The sequence below is a fragment of the Narcine bancroftii genome, chromosome 6 (genome assembly GCF_036971445.1).
Source record: "Narcine bancroftii isolate sNarBan1 chromosome 6, sNarBan1.hap1, whole genome shotgun sequence".
In the NCBI taxonomy this organism is placed as follows: Eukaryota; Metazoa; Chordata; class Chondrichthyes; order Torpediniformes; family Narcinidae; genus Narcine; species Narcine bancroftii.
This window is the reverse complement of record NC_091474.1, coordinates 168764367-168780164: the sequence shown is the minus strand read 5'-3', so window position 1 is coordinate 168780164 and position 15798 is coordinate 168764367. Positions and strand designations below refer to the sequence as shown.

General features: G+C 35.2%; 1 protein-coding gene across 8 annotated transcripts in view; it reads left to right on the top strand.

The window, feature by feature from the left end:
* Positions 1-15798, top strand: part of LOC138736720 (low density lipoprotein receptor adapter protein 1-B-like) — a 90212-nt gene that overhangs the window by 40999 nt on the left and 33415 nt on the right. For all 8 annotated transcript variants that reach the window (XR_011340530.1, XR_011340529.1, XM_069886684.1 and 5 more), the window contains one exon: positions 13742-13884. Coding sequence is in view for 6 of the 8 variants with exons in the window: in XM_069886684.1 (XP_069742785.1) it covers positions 13742-13884 (143 nt within the window). In the remaining 2 variants the exon portion in view is untranslated. The remainder of the gene's footprint in view (positions 1-13741; positions 13885-15798) is intronic.

The window sequence follows — 15798 nt, the reverse complement described above, 5'->3', positions numbered from 1 at the left end:
AGCTTTATGCTCCATTTCTTTCACAATTTCATCCAAATATTTATTCACTCTCTTATTTTCCTGTTTTGCCAATATCAATTGATTTTGGGCTTCAACGTATTTATTATACAACTCTGTAAGCTTCATTCCAGGCTTCACAATCTTGACTACAGCTGCTGCAGTGGGCGACGTAGCTGCCAGCTCCTCTTCTGATAGTGCAGCAGTTCCTTTAAGCTTTGCAGTTGAAAGAAGATGGCTTACATTTTCCAATTCCTCATCATCAAGTTGTTTTCTAAAGAGTTCAGATTCTAGTATCGATATATTCTTATCCTCTAATGCAGTCATTCTTTCTTTTAGATGCAGCAGAAGTCGCTCATTAGACTCTGTCAATAGTCTGTCCACTGTGTCTGACTGTCACTTTTTGTGTTCTTTATTTTCTCTCTGTGTCAGGGCCTTTGCAGTTCCTGATTCTTTTCTTCAAACTGAGACTCTAAATGTCTCAAATGTTCTTCCATGCTGCAATTCACTGGGAAGTTCAGCTTCTGCTTCTGGTAACGTTTCTGCTCGCTTTGTTGTTTGCTGCAGTTTCTGTTCAGCAGGGTTCCAGACATTCCTGTAACTGTCTATTTTTGTCTTCTTGCTGGCATAAGAAGCACCATTATTTGCCAACTCATTTTCCAGTTTGTCATTCATGTCATGTAATGAGGTTGATTCTCTCTGTGCATTAAGATATCACCTATCCAATGTACAGGTAACGATTGTCTCTTCCATGAGTGTTGTGTATTTGTCTTCGGTCTGTGAAGCGACTATGAAACACTTTTCATCAGATTGAGCTCTTCACCTGCACTCAGACCTATTATTGGCTGTACTCTCTTTTCTACAATCAGTGGCCGTGACTTTAGATGCCGCCCTTTGTGTTTGAAGATCCCCTTTTACTGGAACATTCTCTCCCGTGTAGTCTGTCACTTTTAGTTCACAGGATAAATCTTGCTCTTTACCGTGAGGGTCTTGTAATTGTCCATAGATAACAGATTCACCTGGGTTCTGGTGTCTAGCTTAAATGGAATGACTGTCTCCTTCACAGTCACCGGAATGATCCATTCCGTTTTGCCACCAGAAGTCTGTAGTGAATCCACAAAGGACTCCTCCATTTCTTCATCCACTGTGTATAACTGTATCTTGGCATCCCCTGCTTTGCAGCACTTTGTAAAATGATTCTTCTTCCCTCATAGCAGGACTTTCCATAGGCAGGACACATCTTTGGAATATGTTTACCTCTGCACCTGCTGCATTTGCTGCTTGAGTTCACCACTTTGCATTGTTGTTGCTTTGGGGAAACTCCTGGTGCTCTGCTTATCTGTTTTTATTGCAAGCACTGTTGTGTCTATCCTATGCATCTCCTTAACTTGTGCTTGTGTGGTCTGTGTTCCCCTACACATATTCACAGCCTTTTCCATTTTCTGGGATTCTGCAAACTATTCTGTCTTTGATGAGTGAATTTTTCAAATCTCCAAATTCACAGGACGTGCTCAGTGTGTGAAGCTCGGCTAAGCATTGGTCAAAGCTCATTCCTTGTTTCTGGCCACAGAAGAAAAATTTGAATCTCTCAAATGTGATGTTTTTTTTTTGGAATAAAATATTCCTCAAATTTAGACATCAGAGTATCCAATGTGAAAGCTGTCTCATCAATTTGAAAACTGTTATAGATGTACAAGGCACTTTCACCTATCACATGCAGAAACATAGACTGTTTCCATTTTCCATTGCTCTCCCATTCAACCAGCTTCTCAATACTGTAAATGTTGAATCGCTTTTTGAAGTATTTCCAATTATCAGCTAGATTGTCAGTAACTGCATCAGTGTGGGAGGACTTAACTTATCTATGCTTACAAACTATAGACTTCTCTTACTCACTCAGAAACTTCTGACACCATGATATGCTTGTTTCCAAAATTAACTTAATTTCATCCTAGAATGGTTGTACATGCACACAAGACCAAACAGCATGTAAAAAGTTCCAGTACATACATCACATCTAAAACAAGAATCCGAATGACTAAAACCATATTTTTTCAATTTCTCTGGGTTAAATAAAACTGATGTAGAAAGTTATAATTAACCATTCCTTACCGCACATTCGTCATTTTAGTAACACAATCATGACACATATCTGCCCAGTTGTCTTCAGGAAAAACAAAAGCTAAATCATTTTGCCATTTAAGCTTAGACTTCTCCCATTCCGACTTATCCATATTGTCTTGTAATACTTGGTACATACAGAAACATAACCCCTTTTTGGTATAGAAGAAATCAGCGATTCGAATTCCATCAATAGAGGTAAAATCATCTCTGTACCATACATATTTTTCAAGAAAGATCGAAGTTGATAATAAACAAATAAAGAATTTTCAGCAATATCAAAACGCTCTTTAAATTGATTGAAAGAAAGAAACTGTCCTTCTTCAAAACAATCCTGTAATGTTTTTATACCCTTAGAATCCCAACTCTTTAAATGACTATTGAGCATTGAAAAAGAAATAAGCTGATTATTATATAGTGGAGTTAAATTTGACAATTTACCTTTTGATCCAAAAATCTTTTTTTAATCCATAATTTTAATAAATGTTTTAATATCAGCATATTATATTCCCTCAACAAATTTACATTCCATTGAAATATAAATTGTTACACCACTACTTCAGAAATACAGGCCATCTCAACTTTAGCCCAACTCGGGGGCTGGTCCAAATCCATCAATCTACTAATAAATTTCAACTGGGCTGCTTCATAATAATTTTGAAAATGAAGTAATTGAAGCCCACCTAGTGCATACTTCCAAGTAAGTTTATTTAATGCTACCCATGGTAGTTTACCTTTTCATAAAAATTCTCTCGTAACTTTATTTAAATCCTGAAACTCTTTGAAAGAGAACATGGTATTGATTGAAATAATTATTGAATACGAGGTAAAACATTCATCTTAATACAATTAACTCAACCAATTAAAGTTAATGGAAGATCTTTCCACTTAATTAAATCTGCTTTAATCTTTTTTAATAATGGAACATAATTTAACTTGTATAAAGATTGATACTCAGTATTTACAATTAATCCTAAATGTTTAATTTTATCAGACCATTTCAGTTTTATAATATTTTTGTACTCTGAATAATCTCATTTTCTGACTGGAAAATTTCACTCTTATCCCAGTTAACTTTATATCCAGATAATGTTCCATATTGTAATAAACCTTCCCGTTAATGTGGCAATGATTGTTCTGGGTTTGTTAAATATATCAAAACATCATCTGCAAACAAATTAATCTTGTACTCTTCATCCATAACTCTCATCCCTCTTATCTGTCCATTCTGCTTTATTGTTTGAGCTAATGGTTCAATAGCCAATGCAAACAGAGCTGGTGACAATGGACAACCTTGTTGAGTTGAACATGTCAATTTAAACGATGATGAAACTTGACCATTTGTCACCACCCTAGCAGTCGGGTTTGTATATAAAGCTTTAACCCAACCAATTAAAAAAGGGCCAAATTTAAACCTCCAATAGTTTAAATAAAAAATCCCATTCAACCCTATCAAAGGTTTTTTCCACATCAAGCGCTGCTGTCAATATGCATTGACCAAACTAATCAATTGAAGAATATTATCTGAAGCATTTATATTTTTAATAAAACCTGTTTGATCAACATGCATCAATTTAAGTAAATACTTAGCAAGTCGATTTGCTAACACTTTTGCTATTATTTTATAATCAACATTAAATAAATAGGTCTATACAAAGACACTTTCAATGGATCTCTATCTTTTTTCAGGATTACAGTAATTAAAGCACTAGAGCAAGATTCTGGTAACTCATGCTGTTCAGTCGCTTGTGGTAATACCTCCCCAAACACCGAAGATAAATCTGCATAAAAAGTTTTATAAAATTCCACTGAAAACCCATCATCACCTGGTGACTTCCCATTGGGCATTTCAAACATAGCCGCCTTAATCTCTAATTCTGTAAATGGAGCTTCCAAATCCATAACATGCTCCTCTTCTAATGATGATAACGATAACTTAGATAAATAAGAATCAATAGAACCACTACCCTGTTTCCCCTCAGAAGTATATAATTTTTTATAAAATGAATAAAACTGTTCATTAATTTCTTGAGGCTTATAGGTAACTGTTGAATTCTTTTTTCTACAGCATTAATAATCTGTGAAACCTGTTCCTTCTTTAACTGCCATGCAAGTACCTTATGTGCCCTCACACCCAACTCATAAAAGATTAGATCGATTAATTAAACATTCAAATTGATAAATCTGCAACATCTTATAACGCAATTTCAATTTAGTCAAAGCCACTTTTTTAAAATCTTCTGTCACTTCCTTCTCCAATTCATCAATTTCCTTTTCTAATTCAAAGCTTTCTGCCATATACTGCTTCTTAACTTTAGTGGTATAACTAATAATCTGTCCTCTTAAATAAACTTTTAACGCATCCCATAAAACAAAACTACTTTTTACTGAATTAACATTTTCAGACAAAAAAAAAGTAATCTGTTCTTTAACAAAAATAACAAACTTTTTTTCAACAACATTGTGTTAAATCTCCATCTATAAGCTGAACGTACCACTTCTGAACTTACATCAGAAAAAAATAATAGAGGAAGTCACATGATGGAGTAGTGACTGGTAAGAAAATACCAGCCCTCTCCAGAAAAGTAAAAATAAAGTAAAGAAAAAGCAAAGCCACAAACACAGAAACCATAACAAAGTAAAAATAAAAGTGTGGAGAAAATGGCAGCAAAGAAAGAAAAACCAAAAACAACGGGAAGAAAAGAAGAAGGAAAGACGTCGGAAGAGAAAGGTGAAGGCCTTACCTGTACGAGGAGGCCTGCCATGGAGAGAGAAGCCCGCTCCCTGAGGTCAGTGGAAACCCCGAGCGCAGGACTACAAAGATGGCTCACGGACCCAAAAAAAGTGCTCAACCGCGCATGCGCGATGCACAAGACAAAAACAACACCGACGGGAGGGGGAACTGGCTGAAGAGTAAATCTCCACAGCTTAAACAGACATGAATAACACGATAGCAAGACTCCCAACAGGAAAACATAGAAAATAACGGGAACAAGAAGGAAGAGAATAAAAACAGGAAATCAGGGAAACAACAGATAACCAACCCAGAGGAAGAAGACCAACACCAAGACACCTTTAATAAAAATAATAGAAACAAAAATACCCAACAAAATAAAATAAACAACCCAACAAGAAAATCAGAAGAGACGGAGGTAAAGGACACAGATCTTGGAGTGGACTCAGAAGAAGAGGAGGGAGAACATCAAACTCTACACAGAGAAATAGAAGATGAAGGGAAGGGACAGTACATGGATAAAAAAAGTTTTCAAGACTATATGGAAACATTAAAAGAATGGCTGACACAAGAATTCAGTGAAATAAAAACAAGAATAAAAGGTACAGAAGAAAAAGTGAATAGATTAGAAATGGTAATGACAGAAATAGGAAAAAGAGTAGACAAGGTGGAAGAACGAGAAACATCCATAGAAATGGAGCTAGATGACTTAAAAAAGAAATTGGAAGAATCTGATTAAAAAAGTTAAAGAAATACAGAAGCTGTTAGCTCAGAAGATAGATATAATGGGAAAACTATAATAGGAGAAACAATATAAAGATAGTGGGCTTTAAGGAAGATGAATAAGGCAAAAATATGAAAGAATTTATAAAAGAATGGATCCCCAGGTCCTAGGAATTCCAGGATCACAGGAAGAAATGGAAATAGAAAGGGCACACAGAACATTAGCCCCAAAACCACAGCCACAACAAAAACCAAGATCCATTCTAGTAGAATTCCTAAGATATACGACAAGAGAAAATATATTGGAGAAGGCAATGATAAAAATAAGAGAAAACAAAAAACCACTGGAATACAAAGGTCAAAAATTTTTTTTCTACCCTGACATAAGTTTTGAACTCCTGAAGAAGAGGAAGGAGTTTAATGCAGCAAAATCGACCCTATGGAAAAAAGGTTATAAATTTACGTTAAAATATCCAGCGGTGCTTAAAATAGTAATCCTGGGGCAGCAAAGCAAACTGTTCTCGGATCTGGAAAATGCACAAAAATTTGCAGAACACCCACAAAACAGACAGAAAGATGAAGAGATGTAACAAGAACAAAAATGACAACTATATATAAAGAAGAAGAATAAAGTATAAGTAAGAACTAAGAAGGGAAAGAAAGGAAGTAACGAGGGAATTAAGAGAGTGAGCTTTGTTATATGTGAAGATTAAAATCTTTTCTGGGGGGGGCTGGGTGGGGAAGAATAACAGTCACTGCGAAATCAGTTGATGCTTGCGAGCGGGTTCGCAATCCAAATGGAGAAGGGAGATGTGATTGCCCGACAAGGGACAAAGGGCAACTCAGAGAGGGGAGGGATTATTGGGGTTAAAGGAATTTTAGATATGGGAATAGTGGAAATATTTTATGTTTTAGAAATGTTGTCTTACAATGTGTTCAAAAAAAGAAACAGAAATGGATAAGATGGGAAGGTGGTGATGAGGAAACGGAAAGGAAAGATAAACAAAGAATGAAATGGCCATGTTGAACTATATGACTTTAAATATTAACGGAATACATAACCAAATCAAAAGGAAGAAGCTGTTAAATTTACTGAAGAAAGAAAAAATTGATATAGCATTCATGCAAGAAACACATCCAACTGAGGTGGAACATAAGAAATTAAAGAGAGATTGGATAGGGCATGTAACAGCAGCATCATATAATTCAAAAGCCAGAGGAGTAGCTAAATTAATCAATAAAAATATACCAATCACAATAGAAGAGGAAATAATAGATCCAGCAGGGAGGTATGTAATGACAAAATGTTAGATATATTCAGAATTTTGGAATTTACTCAATGTATATGCACCTAATGAAGAAGATCAAAAATTTATGCAAGATATCTTTTTGAAGATCGCAGATACGCAAGGGAATATACTAATAGGAGGGGATTTTAACCTTAATTTGGACTCAAACATGGATAAAACTGGAAAAAAGACTTACAGAAAGAACAAAGTAACCAAATTTATAATTACATCGATGCAGGAAATGCAACTTTTGGATATATGGAGGAAAAAACACCCAAAGGAAAAGGAATATTCATATTATTCGGGTAGACATAAAGCATACTCAAGCATAGACTTATTCCTGTTATCAGCCCACATTCAAGGAAGAGTTAAGAAAACGGAATATAAAACTAGATTGTTATCGGATCACTCACCCCTGTTATTGGCAATAGAGCTGGAGGACATCCCACCGAGAATGTATAGATGGAGATTAAACTCCATGCTACTTAAAAGACAGGATTTTAGAGAATTAATTGAGCGACAAATTAAAATGTACTTTGAAATAAATATGGAATCAGTGAAAGATAAGTTTATACTATGGGATGCAATGAAAGCATTCATCAGAGAACAGATAATAAGTTATGTAACTAAGATGAAGAAGGACTACAATCGGGAAATAGAACAGTTGGAAAGGGAAATAACAAATACAGAAAAAGAATTAGCAATAAAGGAAGATACAACTAAAAGAAGAGAATTGACAAACAAAAAAATAAAATATGAAACACTACAAACATATAAGGTGGAGAAAAACATAATGAAGACAAAACAGAAGTATTATGAGCTAGGAGAAAAAAACGTACAAAATACTAGCATGGCAGCTTAAGACAGAACAAACTAAAAGAACGGTATTGGCATCAAGGAAAAAGGACAAACAAATTACATATAACCCAATGGAGATCAATGAAAACTTCATGGAATTCTATGAACAACTATATCAAACTGAAAATGAAGGGAAAGAAGACAAAATAGATGAATTTCTAACTCAAATTGAACTACCGAAATTGCAAACAGAGGAGCAAAATAAATTAATAAAACCATTTGAAATAGAAGAAATGCAGGAGATATTAAAAAAAACCTGAACAATAAAACACTGGGAGAGGATGGACTCCCAATAGAATTCTATAAAACATTTAAAGACTTATTAATTCCTCCTGTCTTGGAAGTAATGAACTAGATTGAAAATACACAAAACATACCAGATTCATGCAAAACAGCAATAATTACAGTAATACCAAAGACGGGGAAAGATCCACTAACACCAGCATCGTATAGACCATTATCTCTACTTAACACAGATTATAAGATAATAGTTAAACTATTAACAAACTGATTGGCCGACTGTGTACCAAAAATAGTAAAACTAGATCAAACTTGATTTATTAAAAAAAGACGATCAACGGACAATATCTATAAATTCATTAACTTAGTCCATGCAGTACAAGGAAAGAAAACTCCAACAGTGGCGGTTGCTTTAGACGCAGAGAAAGCCTTTGACAGAGTAGAATGGAATTATTTATTCAAAGTACTACAAAAATTCAACCTACCAGAGAAATATATTAATTGGATTAAAGCATTATATAAGGGACCATTGGCGAAAGTGGCAGTAAATGGATATATATCAAACCAATTTAAATTAAGCAGATCAACAAGGCAGGGATGTCCACTATCTCCCTCACTGTTCGCGTTAGCTATAGAACCACTAGCAGAACTGATAAGAACAGAAAATAAAATAAGAGGGATAAAAATAAAAGAGACGTTATAATATACTTAACAGAACCAGAAATATCAATAAAAGAATTACATAAGAAATTGAAGGAATATGGAGAAGTATCGGGGTACAAGATCAACGCAAATAAAAGTGAAGCAATGCCAATGAATAATGCGGATTTCACAAACTTTAAGAAAGAATCACCATTTAGATGGCAAACACAAGCAATTCGATACCTTGGTATACAACTAAATAATAATCTTGGCCATCTTTTCAAACTAAATTATCAACCATTAATGAAAAAATTACAAGATGACTTAGACCACTGGAAAGACTTACCACTAACACTGATAGGAAGGATAAACTGTATTAAAATGAACATCTTCCCAAGGATACAACATCTGTTTCTATCTTTACCAATTCACCTAACAGAGAAATTCTTCAAGGAGCTAAAGAAAATAATAAGGAAATTCTTATGGAAAGGGGGGAAACCGAGGATAGCACTAGATAAATTAACAGAATGGTACAAACAAGGAGGCTTACAACTACCAAACTTTAAGAATTATTATAGAGCAGCACAATTAAGATACCTATCAGTTTTTTATCAAACAAGAGAAAAACCAGATTGGACCAGATTAGAGCTAGATAAAATAGGGGAGAAGATACCTGAACATATACTATATAAGTGGGATGAAAAATTGATGCAACATAGGAATTCACCAGTATTGCACCATCTGATCAACATTTGGAAGAATATTCATGTAGAAAGGAATAAAATAAATTACCAACTACCAAAATTAATATTGACACAAAATCAACTAATCCCTTTCATAATAGGTAACCTTTCCTTCAGAGAATGGGAGAGAAAAGGGATCAAAATAATAGAAAATTGTTTTTCGGGAAATAAATTATTATCTTTTGAACAAATGAAGGACAAATATAATATAACTCACGATACAAGGTTTGCATACCACCAACTGAAAACCTACTTGAAGGACAAATTGGGAAACAGTCTGAGGTTACCAGAAGGAAGCAATTTTGAATATGTGATTACAGACACAATGATAATTAAAAAATTTATAACAAACATGTACATCAAACTGCAAGAAAAGGAGAACGAGGAAACAAACTGTAAACCTAAACAAAAATGGGAACAAGATCTAAACATAAAGATAAAGAATGAAACATGGGAAAAGCTATGCTCCAGAACTATGAGAAATACTATAAACACAAGGTTACGCATGATACAATATAATTGGTTACACAGGCTATATATCACACTCCAAAAGTTAAAATGGGACCCAACAGTATCAGACAGATGTTTTTGTTGTAAAAAGGAAACGGGAACAATAATACATGCAATTTGGGCATGTGAGAAAGTGAAAAAAATTTTGGGAAGATCTAAACCAGATATTAAATAAAATCACAAAAAGCAATATACCAAAAAACCCAGAGATATTCCATCTAAGTAATATAAGAAATAAAGAATTTGGACTCGATTTGGATGGAGCACAAAAAAGATTTATTATGATAGCCCTAGCTGTAGCAAAAAAATGTATTATTTCAACCTGGAAATTAGAAGGCAATTTGAGAATACAACAATGGTACATAGAAATAAATAAATGTATTCCATTAGAAAAAATAACATATAATTTAAGAAATAACATCAGAATATTCAAACAAATATGGGAACCATACATGAAACACAATAGAGAAATCCTACCATGGACCTCCACGACCTAAAAAGACAGAAGGAGAAGACAACGAAATGAACTGACCCAGTATATAAAAGTAAAAGATAAAAATTTCTGTTTATTTTTATTAAGTGACGACATTGTTTAACGGGTTTAATGTATCATATAGATTGAACTTTGAATAAATGGGGAGGGGGGGGTGAGGGAGCGAGGGAAGGGAGGGGGAAAAAGGAGAGAAAATGACTATATATTCAAGAGAAAAATGTCTATATATTTTGGTCAGTATGTTTCATAGTGTGAAAATTTTTTAAAAATTAAAAATAAAAAAAAATAAAAATATAATAAAGAATGATCTGATATAACCCTGCTTTTATATTCTGCCTGTAATACCCTTGTTATAAATGTGCCGATACTTTTAAAAATTTATAGAAATGAATCATGTAGAGACGAATAAAAAGAAAAATCCTTCTCTGTAGATTGACCCTTCTCCAAATATCCACCAAATTTAAATCCTTCATCAAGGCCCCAATTTGTATTGCCATCTTTGATTTCTTTATACTCTTTGGGGATCTATCCAACAAAGGATCCAAGACACAATTAAAATCTCCCCCAACTAAAATATTTTCATTAGCTTGATTTAATAACAAAAAAGCATCCAAAATAAAACACTCATTGTCCACGTTAGATGCATAAACATTAAGCAAAGTCCAAGATTCAGTAAAAAATTTTATAATTCACCATTAAAACCCTTCCAGCATTCCCTCCCATAGTTTGCAACTCAAAAGACAAATTCTTTTGAATTAAAATTGCTACACCCCTTGCCTTAGAATTAAATGAAGAAAAAAACCCATGCCCAACCCAATCTCCCTTCAATTTCAAATGTTCTTTTTCAGTCAAATGTGTTTCTTGTAAAAAGGCAATATCAATTTTCATTTTCTTGATATAAGCCAAAACTCACTTTCGCTTAATTGGATTATGTAACCCCTGAACATTAAAAGTTGCAAATTTCAAATTAGACATCATTACAAACTAGCAATATAATCACTTTCTACAAAATATCACTCCCCTTCTAATAAATTAAAACCACTCTCCCTCCCCTAAATATTTTAAAAAAATAGATGTATATAGAAAAAAAATTAATTATCCCCCCCCACAAAAACACTTCCCAAAGGTAGTAATGCCCTTAAAAACTGGGTGTGGTAAGCCCACTAGTGGCAGATGACTATCAAAGATTTCAGTGCTATCCACCCCCCTCAGCCAGAAATACATCATTCATATTAATGCGATTCAATACTATAAATATATTTAACCCAATGACTCCATTCCCAATGATTTTAGATTTTGTGCTAAAACCTCTTTCTTTCCATTTATTCAATTTTTCCCATTCTTCCCATTCTGTCCATTTCCATTTGCCCTCTTTTTGGGTGACGGTGGCGAAACTCTGCCATGTCCTCCTAAATCCGGTAATGAATTAACAAAAATGAATTCATCATGATCATTCTCAAAATAATGAGATTGAAAGTTACCATAAAAGACTTAACACAGCAGAATATATAAGCAAATTTATAACCCTTCCGCCACAGTACTTCTTTAGCCAAATTAAATTCCCATCGTCGCCTAATAATTTCTTGACTCAAATGGATCGTCATTGGAGATTGACTTTGTCGTCCCTTCTGTCCCGCCAACCGTAATATCATTTCTCTGTCTTGATAGTGCAGGCACCGAACTAAGACCGCTCGTGGTGGTTGTCCCGGTAACGGTTTCTTTCGTTACACTCTATGTGTCCTCTCCAATACTAAACCTCCTGGGAAAAAAACTCTTTGCCCAACACGTCAGGAATCCAACTCTTATTTTATTGGATTTTATTATCCAATTTTATTGGATCAGACCCTTCAATGTCTTCTGGAAGTCCCACAATTTTCACATTGTTTCTCCGACTTTGATTTTCCAATGAATCAATTTTTTTTCAGTAAGTCTTCTGGATTCCCCAATCCACAAATGAATCTTCCACTTTCTCTATTTTTTCCTTATTACGTACAACTTGAATTTTACATTCAGAAAAAGCTGTTTCAATTTTTAAAAAATTTTTTTGCACTGTATCCACTGATTTAATACATTTACTGACATCCCTCTTAACTGTAGATATATCTTCAGACATATTAGATATATCTTCAGACATATTAGATATTTTAGTTGTCACATCTAAAAATCCTTGAGTCATTTATTTAGACATATTGTCCATATGATAGGTAATCCCTTCCAAAACTCTACGAACATACTCCATTCCAGATTCCAGTTCCACATCTTGAGGCCTACCTTCTCTAAACTCCACCTCCAATGGTTCCTGTGAACTGCTTGTTAAAGGTAAGTCTTCTTCTTCCAACGTTGTCGGACCCTTCCTGATGCGGCTGCAGGTTTGCACGCCGCTCGGGCCCCCCCCACAGCCCATGTGCGGACCAGTAATTCACGGACCTCTGAGGCACTGCGCATGCCCGGCAAGGCCAGGGTCCGCGCAGAGGCAGCTTCCAATGCCATTCTGCGCGTCCCCGGCTCACCTGACGGCAGCCCGGGCTCAAGGGCCCTTCGCTCAGCCGGGTCGCCCAAACATCCGACATCGCGAACATGCGAATCAACTCCAGCCGAGCTCGTCAACATGCTGGTGCCATCTTGTGGGAACAAGGTCGGCGTTGGTGTAATACTCAGCCTGGCAGGAGTTCTCTGTGCCTTGGAGGTTCCAAACGACAATTCCGTGGCTTCAACTGGACAGGTAGACCTCAATTCTTTAGCACTTTAAAAAGGTAATTTCTTCTGTAATTGTGCTTTTGTTTTTTTTTTAACATTAGTCACCATTATGACCCACTAATGTTCCCAGAGATAAAAATGCAACTTTTATTCACTTAGGTAAACTTTAAAGACAGGTGCTTAAAAAACTGGCTGAGGAGGAGTGAGATTGCACGTCTGCCCTCTTCGCCATCTTGCCACGCCCCCTTCTATTGCATTCTATAACTTAAATGGGGGTGGTCGCAAACCACAATCACAACAAATTACGTATAATTAGGATGCCCCAATGAGGAAAAAAGATAACTAATATACAAGAAAGAAGGTAGTAACTAATAATACCTCTCTCTAAAATGTGGATTTAACTTTGTGTGGCTGCTCACATCTTTGCCTCGAATAATTGCCCTCTCCCAGTAAGGATTATTTACACTTGGTCTAATGTTCTTCTCTGTCGATGTGCTGAATTTAACTGAGACATGATCACAGCTCCTTCCTCTTTGAGCGAGCATTTTACAAACCAATTATTTCATTTTTAAGCTTTCAGTGCCTGCAATACTTAATAAGCTGATTCTATCCTGTTAACTTCAAGTGGATGTAATTCTTTGCCATTACTGCCAGAAATTTGCCTTCAACTTTTCTTTCCTTCCCTTCTTTCTAGAGTTGTCAGAAAACTGGACTGACACCAAAGAAACCTTACAAGAAGGAATGGTCTTTCACCTTAAATACCTTGGCGTGACGGCAGTGGACCAGCCTAAAGGAGAAGGGATGGCAGCTGCAGCCATTAGGCGGATAATTACTGTGGTAACTGTTTTATTTTGTTTTGTTGGTTAAAAGATTTTGGTCAATGATTCATGATAGAATTATATGAATAGATTCACTCAACAAACATCCAAATGACTGAGCCTGTGTTCAGATCCAGATCAAAATTGGACTCCAGATCCAATGGTATTGTAATGATGGATGTGGGTTTAGTGATGCTGTTAGATACAGGCCTGTCACCATATACCATTGGGGTACAGTGTTGTATAGGATGTCACTGTATTGGGTTACAATACTGGTGAGTACTGTGGTGACAGACAGAGTTTGTCATGGTATAAAACTGAGGTGCTAATTTGATGGACAGATTCAAAGACCCATAGAGGCAAACTGGGGTTTGGCCCTGCGACAAGTATGAACATGAGGATTCCCAAATAAGTTTGATGCTGTGATATTCAATGGTTATTGAGGGGGTTCTGACTTGATTGGGATTTTTTTTTTAACTGAGAAGATAATGCAATAGAGCATGTTGTTTTTAAGATTTAACCTTTGAGATTATAATGCTTTTTTAAAAAAGTTACCTGATTTCAATCTTAAAAATTGGCATTAATGTACTTGGGTCAAAGTATTATATTAATTATTACAAAACCCATTAACAAACATAATGGGAACTTTTCAATCATATTGGAAAGAAGAAACTATTTTCCTTGAATTATGGTGACATTGCATTGAATTATTGGATGGTAGTTTCTTCATGAGTTCAGCTTTTATTGAAACCCATGATGCAACCTTGGAAATGACTCTGTCCAACCTGTCATGAAGAAATGAATGAAACACTGAGCAACTGTTGCATCTACTAATAATAAATGATGTAATGGCTGCTTGGAAAGATAACTTGCTTTAAGGAAGATGCTTTTAACTTTCATTATAAAGATTCATTCTTGAATTAAAAATATATTTTTAAACATTGTATGGCATAAGAAAATTTTGCAAATTCTTGTCTTTCAATATCATGGTATGGTAGTTGAATTGCATAGCGGATGGACTTGGGATAATGCAGGCAAATGCTCAGCTTCATGCATAGCTGCTGCACTTTCAAGCTTAAATCAAGGCGATTTGAATGGAAGATTGTTGTAACATCACATGCCTCACCTTAATGATGTGAAACATTCTGAAACTAAATGATTACATAGCTTTTGCAAATAAGAAATTTTAAAGAATGATTCAGGGAATGAATTCTGGAGTTTAGGGTTGGAACACGTGAAAGTACAGATATCAACAGAGAGCAATTTAAAATTGATCAAAGTGAGACAGGAACTTAAGGAATACAGAGATCTTGGACAATCTATAAACTTGGAGGGTTGTTGGCTGGAGCAAGTAACATGAATGGGCAAGGCCAAGGCCAATTTTGAGTACAAGGATGAGGATTTTGAAACCAAGGAAAGACTGAACTGGAAACACATCTTCTGTAGATGTGTAATAGGACATTTCCAATCCCAAATTGACCAGAAAATACCTTAACAATTGATGCTTAAAAATAGAGCAGCCAGTTGTCGTATCACAGGGTAGAAACAATAAAAATGTACAAAAGAACCAATCAGGCTTTTCATTGCTGACTGCCACACTGTTAGCTCTGGTGAATAGTGTGTGTATGTGGGCATAATATAATGATTAATATTCTATTTTGCACTCAAAAGACCACTCAGTGCTCATTGTTGGCTCAGACACAAATACTGATATGTGGACAAGCACCAGAGAACAACTACACCTAATTCTGACAGGCATCCTTTGCAGGTCAATGTCTTATTAATTATATCTTTAAAATGGACACTTCAATATAGTTAATGAACTATTTGACAATCAATGCAATAACTTTAAAAGCCATGACTTTCAGAATAAAGATCAGGGTAATTTTCAGATTCCATTTGGAAATTATATGTATTACAGGGTATCTTTCTC